At 46.7% G+C, this 7,554-nt stretch overlaps 1 protein-coding gene across 1 annotated transcript; it reads left to right on the top strand.

The window, feature by feature from the left end:
- Window positions 1-6,222: 6,222 nt before the first annotated feature.
- LOC128119962 (apolipoprotein F-like) lies at window positions 6,223-7,399 on the top strand. The gene is given in 2 exon segments (XM_052753735.1): window positions 6,223-6,238; window positions 6,462-7,399. Coding segments are annotated over 2 exon segments (954 nt in total).
- The last annotated feature ends 155 nt before the right edge of the window (window positions 7,400-7,554 follow it).

The following is a 7,554-nucleotide window of genomic DNA, read 5'->3' on the forward strand; positions in this document are numbered from 1 at the left end:
TATATTGGGAAATGTTATCATTTTTACAGAGAAAATATTTTCCAGTTCCAAATAACCCTGGATTTTTTAATTATAACCTGTTTTTATGTTTAAAAAAATGTCTGTATGTTATACTAGTTTTGTGTGTTTTCTGTCTACCTCCTATAATAAGGGAAGCATATTTATTTATTTATTTATTTATTTATTTATTTATTTATTTATTTATTTATTTATTTATTTATTTATTTATTGGTTTTTCAAGACAGGGTTTCTCTGTGTAGCTTTGGAGCCTGTCCTGGAACTCTGTAACCCAGGCTGGCCTCGAACTCACAGAGATCCGCCCGCCTCTGCCTCTCAAGTGCTGGGATTAAAGGCGTGTGCCACCACTGCCCGGCAAGAGAAACATTTTTTAAAGTTTATTTTGTTCAGTGATAAGATTCTCAAATATGTAGAACAGTGCTTTGTACAAGGTTGGCACTTATATTTGTTCAATAAATAAATTAAGACACTTAAAAAAAAAGAATCAAAAGGGACTGGTGGGATGGCTCAGCAGTTAAGAGTGCTCTTACAGAGGGTGAGAGTTCAGTTCCCAGCACCAGGGGTCTAACACCTGCTGTAACTCCAGTTCCGAGGGACCCAGCACAGTCATGGTGATCCGCCTGCCCCAGCCTCCCAAGTGCTGAGGTTATGAGCATGTGCAACCACACCTGTCTGGGTGGCTTTAGGGCTATTAATGCAATCTTCTTAACTCAGAATTTCTATTGCTTCATGCTCACTGTTGGTTGGTAAATTATGTGCTTCTGAAAACTGTGCATGTCATCTAAATCATCAAATTTGTTGGCAGACAGTTGTCTGTAATACTCTCTTATAATCCTTGTAGTGAGGGGAGGGCTGAAGACAGGGCCTCACATCATAGCCCAGGCTAGCCTGAAACTGACATACAGCTCAGAGCAACGTCAAACTTTCAGCAATCCTGCCTCAGCCTTCAGTATGGTGGGGATGTAGGCATGAGCCGCTAGGCCTGGCTTTCTTATAGTCTTTTTAATTTCAGTAAAATAGGTAATAATGTCCCCACTTTAGCTCCTGATTTAACTCGTTCAAATATCTTCAACTGTTTAAAGAGCAAACTTTTGGTTTCGCTGATTTTTATCTATTGCTTTCTGACTTCCATTTCCACTCCAGTATTCCTTCCTTCCTCATACTACTTGTGGGTATAATCTTTCTTGGGTGTTTTATGTTTTGTTTTGTTTTTGAGAGGGCCTCGAATCCCTGCAGAATCACTCTGGTTAGAACCTGCACTGACGGACGTCGCAAGAGTGGGCATCCTTCCTTGTTCCTTCTTTGAGGAGTTATAATTTTTTTTAATAAAAAGGGAAGCATTAAACTTAAAGAAGATAATAATAAAATTGTCCGCAGGAAATGGAAATAATGGCGTACACGCCGGCAACGCTGGGACACAGAAGGGGGGCGGGAGCATCACTCCAGCCAGGGCACAGAAGGGGCGCGGGAGCATCACTCCAGCCAGGGCACAGAACAGGGGCGGGAGCATCACTCCAGCCAGGGCACAGAAGCGGGGCGGGAGCATCACTCGCTCCAGCCAGGGCACAGAACAGGGGCGGGAGCATCACTCACTCCAGCCAGGACACAGAAGGGGGGCGGGAGCATCACTCCAGCCAGGGCACAGAAGGGGAGCGGGAGCATCACTCCAGCCAGGACACAGAAGGGGCGCGGGAGCATCACTCCAGCCAGGGCACAGAGGCGGGGCGGGAGCATCACTCCAGCCAGGGCACAGAAGGGGGGCGGGAGCATCACTCCAGCCAGGGCACAGAAGGGGGGCGGGAGCATCACTCCAGCCAGGGCACAGAAGGGGGGCGGGAGCATCACTCCAGCCAGGACACAGAAGGGGCGTGGGAGCATCACTCCAGCCAGGGCACAGAAGGGGGGCGGGAGCATCACTCACTCCAGCCAGGGCACAGAAGGGGGGCGGGAGCATCACTCACTCCAGCCAGGGCACAGAAGGGGGGCGGGAGTATCACTCCAGCCAGGACACAGAAGGGGTGCGGGAGCATCACTCACTCCAGCCAGGGCAAGGCCATCTTGGATTACAGAGCAAGATCTTGTCTCCAAAGATGACCACAGCAAGGATGGAGTAAAGAGGAGGTGGAGGAGAGGAAGAGGAGGGAAAGATGGAAGGGAGGAGAAAATAAATTATAAGGATTGATGGGGGGAGACAGAGTCCCTCTGTGCAGCCCTGGCTGTCCTAGAATTTGATGTGTAAACCAGGCTATCCTCAAACTCGCAGAGATCCACCACCTGCCTCAGCCTCCCAAGTGCTGGATTAAAGGCGTGAGCCACCACCACCCGGCTCTTTCTACTTACATGTCTCCTTCCTTCCTTCCTTCCTTCCTTCCTTCCTTCCTTCCTTCCTTCCTTCCTTCCTTCCTTCCTTCCTTCCTTCCTTCCTTGCTTTGCCTTTTCCCTTTTATTTCCATTTCTGGAGACAGGATCTCACTAGGTAGCCCTGGCTGGCCTAGAACTCACTATGCAGACCAGACTAGCTTTGAATTCACAGAAATCCACCCACATATGCCTCCTAAATACTGGAGTTAAGGAGGTACAGCACCATGCTGATATTTTTTTTTCTTTTGTGACCAGTTGAGTTTAAGGTTGTTTTCATGAGCATGAACAGAAAATCTACCAGGTTTGTGTATTTGTTTGATTTTTATACTGGGTCTCATGCAGTCCAGGCTGGCCTCAAACTCCACGTCCTCCTGATCTCTCAGGTGCTGGGATTATAGATGTGTACTACCATGCATGTTTTATGTAGTACCAGGGATCAAACCCAGGGCCTGCCACATGCTAAGCAAGCACACCACCAACAACTGAATTGCCAGCTCTGTTTTTTTGTGGATTTTTGTTTATTGGCTTGTTTGAGACAGAGTCTCATTCTATAGCCTCCGTGTTTGGCCTAGAACTTTCTAAGCTGACCAACCTTGGGCTTGAACTTATTGTGATCCTCTTGCCTCTTGCCTCTGGCCCCTGAGTACTGGGGAAACAGGTGTGTGCCACCAAGCCCAACTTTTATTTATGTTTATATACTAAAGTTTTGTTTTGTACTCTGTTAAATTCACTGGTTCTTTTGTTGTTGTTGTTTGGCTAAGATTTTATTCATGAAATATTTTAAAATAAATACGGTTCTATATTTTTGTTGCTAGTTTATGCTATTTTTAAATTTTTTTCATCATCTTAGATAGAACCTATAATTCCATGACAAAAAAAATCCGGTAAAGCAGGCATGGTGGCACATGCCTTTAATCCCAGCACTCAAGAAGCAGAGGCAGGCAGATCTCTGTGAGTTCGAGTCCAGCCTGGTCTACAAAGCAAATTCTAGGACAACCAGGGATACACAGAGAAACCCTATCTTGAAAAAACAAAGAAACAAAAAAGTAAGAATATTCTTTTTTTAAAATATATATTGTATGTGTATGCATGCATGCCTATGTCAGGACACAGACATGGAAGTCAGAAGACACTGTATGGAAAGGATGTGTTCTCTCCTTTCATCATGGGAGCCTCAGGGATTGAACTCAGATCATCAGACTTGGCGACAAGTGCCCTTTACATTCTGAGCCATCTTAGTGGACCAGATACTCTTTTTGATAGATTTAAAGAGAAACTATTTAAATGGTATACCCTTCTTGTAAATGGAGACAACAGTGCCCTAGGGATTCTCTAGGGATTTTGGGTCTAGGAATTTGAGGTATCATGGGACTCTTCTGTACTCTTGTTTCTTTCCATTTTGGCTGTGAATCCATGGAGACTTACTCCCTAGTTTATTCTGTAATTGTTCTCAGTGGTTAAGGGCCACTTCTGGGAACAGAGAGCAGTAAAAATTAATAGGGATAGGACCCTGGATGCTGTCCTCTAGTCTGCCAGAAGTGAGGGACATATCAGAGAAAAATTTTTATGCCATAAAGATAATTTAGAACTTGTAATATTTTTGTTTATTTTGTTTTTATTTCTAAGACAGAGTCTTGTTGGGTAGCATAGGCTAGCCTTGAACTCATAATCCTCCTGCCTCAGCCTCCCAAGTGCTGAGATGACAGGCATGCGTCCTCACACCTGGCTGTGCCAGATTTAGAAATCATTGATGGCGGGGCGGTGGTGGTATATGCCTTTAGTCCCAGCACTCGGGAGGCAGAGGCAGGTGGATCTCTGTGAGTTCAAGACCAGCCTGGGCTACCAAGTGAGTTCCAGGAAAGGCGCAAAGCTACACAGAGAAACCCTGTCTCAAAAAACCAAAAAAATAAATAAATAAATAAATAAATAAAAAAATAAAAGAAAGAAAGAAAAAAATCATTGATGTCTGTCCTTCCTCTAATTTGGGAACTAGTGTTATGCCTGAATCCAAGAAGAAGTCCAGTTCTTCATCTGGTTAGACTCAGTGTCTTAGTTAGGGTTTCTATCAGTGTGAAGAGACACCATGACCACGGCAACTCTTATAAAGAAAACATTTAATTAGGGTGGCTGACGTATTCAGAGGTTCAGTCCATTATCATTGTGGTGGGACATGGCAGCGTGCAGTCAGAGGGGGTGCTGGAGTAGTAGCTGAGAGTCCTACATATTCTGGGCAACAGGAAATGGACTGAGACACTGGGCAGTATCCTGAGCATAGGAAACCTCAAAGCTGGTCCCCAGTGACGCTCTTCCTCTAACACCCACTCCAACAGAGCCACAGCTCCTAATAGTGCTGCTCCCTATGAGATTATGGGGGCCAATTACATTCAAAATACCTCACTCAGTGAGTCAGGGCTGAGCTGATGAACATGTTTTATCTGTGTCTCATGTTGAAATCAGGAAAAGTGAAAGTTGCTTTGAGTGAGTCTGTTGTCAGTCAGTCTGTCCATGTATGTGTAGTACGGTTTAGAGGTTCCCTACCAGGATTGCCAGCCTTCTGCCTTAACCTTCTCCAAAAGATACTGAGAAACTTTCTCATTTCATCTACAGATCTAGGGCTAAACCTTAGGACAAGGCAATATGGTAGGATGGACAGGTATCAGAAGGGGAAAAAAAAAACAGTTTGTCAGTATGGGACAAAGGTGAGGAGGACAGAGTCTGCTCCAGGAAGAATTGGTAAATATTTGTAAATACCAGATCCTTCACTTTTGTAAACCATACACAGCTTTCTGGCTTCCTAAGGATGTGGTCGAGAGAAGGTGGGATTAAAACAACATTCACTCGGATCGTGAAGACACCAAAGGAAATGAGATGTTTATACTACCTGCTTCTTTTAGCTTCCCCTCCAAACCAGTGAAATCCCTTAACTTTTTTTTCTCAATATGTATTGTTTTTTCTAGACAAATTCTCTCTCTGTGGCCCTGGCTGTCCGGGAACTAGCTCTATAGACCAGGCTGGCCTTGAACTCAGAGATCAGCTGCCTCTGCCTCCCAAGTGAAAAGACTGGAGAGATGGGTCATTGGTTAAAAGCACTTTTGCTGCTATGCAGAAGACCCAGGTTTAGTTCCCAGAACACACATGGCAGCCTACAGATCTCTGTAACTCCAGTTCTAGGGAATCCAACACCCTCTTCTAGCCTCCTTGAGCACTTACGTACATACGAGAAAAATGGTAGCACATGCCTTTAATCCCAGCACTCGGAAGGCAGAGCCAGGCAGATCTCTGTGAGTTTGAGGCCAGCCTGGTCTACAGAGTGAGTTCCAGGAAGGCTGTCCAGGGCTACACAGAGAAACCTTGTCTCAAAAAAACAAAACTTCCCACCAAAAAAAATCTAAAAAATCTTTACAAAAATAAAATAAAAAGAATATGGGTGAAGATGGGCCAGTGGAATTGAGGTCTCCAAAGACCACCTGGTGACAAACAATACAGCCCAGCAGTCTGCACATGGCTGTCCTCATCATAGCCTCTGTCTCCAAGCCCACCTGCATCTACTCAGCCCTCGTCCTGCATTAAGTCCAGGTGACCTTCCTGGAGGATAAGATCGATGTCCTCATTAAAACAGCTGGCTTTGCTGTTGAAACTTTCTGTCCCTGCTTATTTGCTAAGGCCCCGGCCAATGTCAACACTGGGAGCCTCATCTGCACCTTAGGGACTGATGGACATGTTCTAGCTGTCAGTCCTGGCCCTTCCACGGCCGCGGCTCCAAATACCTCCTCTCTCCACGGCACAGAGAACCGGGTAGAGCAGCAGGAGCTACCAAACCTACCCAAGTGGTCTTACTTCTCCATGACTGGACTGTATGGTAAGCTGGGTCTCCCATAAGTGGGTGGGCACAAAACAGTGACCCAGAAATGACAGAGACCAAGGAGAAATTGCATTGCATTCCCCATATCCTACCCCTTTACTAGAAAGAACAAAAGGCTGGAGGTAGGTGGTGGAAAGGGGGTCCCTTGAATCTTGGGCTCCTTTAAGACTATAACCTTCAGCGAAATGGTTTGCATGTTTTGGGGTTCTCCCTTTTCCAGGGTACTCTGCTCCAGACATGCATCACCTCAGACGCATCGTGATGCCAATCCAGCTGGCTTGCTGTCTCCTGCTGTGTCCTGTGGATGCCTTTTCATCCAGCGAACCAAGTCCCTCTACGACGCTCCCTCCCTCAGCGCTGGGATACCAGTTGCCCTCCTCAGACCCCTTGTCCTGCCAGATCCTGCTCCCAAAGTACCTGCCTGGCTTCACTCACATGCCCCCTCTCCCCAAGTTCCTGGTAGGCCTGGCTCTGAGGAATGCTCTGGAGGAAGCTGGCTGCCAGGCTGATGCCAGGGCTCTGCAGCTTCAGCTTTACCGACTGGGAGGTGTGGAGGCTACCCAGGCCCTCATCCACCATCTTCAAGAGCTCCACAAAAGTGGACACTCGGACTGGCAAGTGTCTGTGGACAACCTGTCCTCTGCTCTGCAGCTCTTAGCCTGGGAGCAGTCGGGTCCAAGGAGGGTCCAACGCTCGTTTTCTGATGTGGACTGCGACAATGAACAGGAGCAGAGTGTACACGATTTGGTCCAGCTGCTGCCAGGAGTAGGGACCTACTACAATCTAGGCACAGCTTTCTATTACGCCACTCAGAGTTGCTCTGACAAGGCCAAGGAGCGAGGCCAAGATGGGGCCATAGATCTGGGTTATGACCTTTTGATGGCCATGGTGGGTCTGTCCGGGGGGCCAGCTGGTGTGGTGATCAGTGCCGCTCTGAAGCCAGCAATGAAGGCTGGGGTTCAGCGGCTGATCCGATATTATTATGATGAAGAACGGTGAACATCCCCTAAGCCGGAGACCAGGAAGGATGGGACCCCAGATGGCAGGGACTTGGAAGAAACAACCACGGCCACTTTGGTGTCGGAAGTTGAAAGTACATCTTCCTACGGTGGGCAAAACTTAGTCAAAAACTATAGTGCCTTAGCATACAAGAGGTAGTAACAGCAACAAATAAATGGAAAATTTTGGCAAGAGAAGTGCAGATGGACGGGTGGGTGGGTGGGTGGGTGGATTTGGGGGTCTTGTCATCACTTGCCAGTTATTTCTTCCTTGAAACTCGGTTTTTACAACTCTAATGAGGGAACAGTGAGTTT

Source organism: Peromyscus californicus, unplaced genomic scaffold (assembly GCF_007827085.1).
Source record: "Peromyscus californicus insignis strain IS unplaced genomic scaffold, ASM782708v3 Scaffold_24__1_contigs__length_46423439, whole genome shotgun sequence".
Taxonomy (NCBI): Eukaryota; Metazoa; Chordata; class Mammalia; order Rodentia; family Cricetidae; genus Peromyscus; species Peromyscus californicus.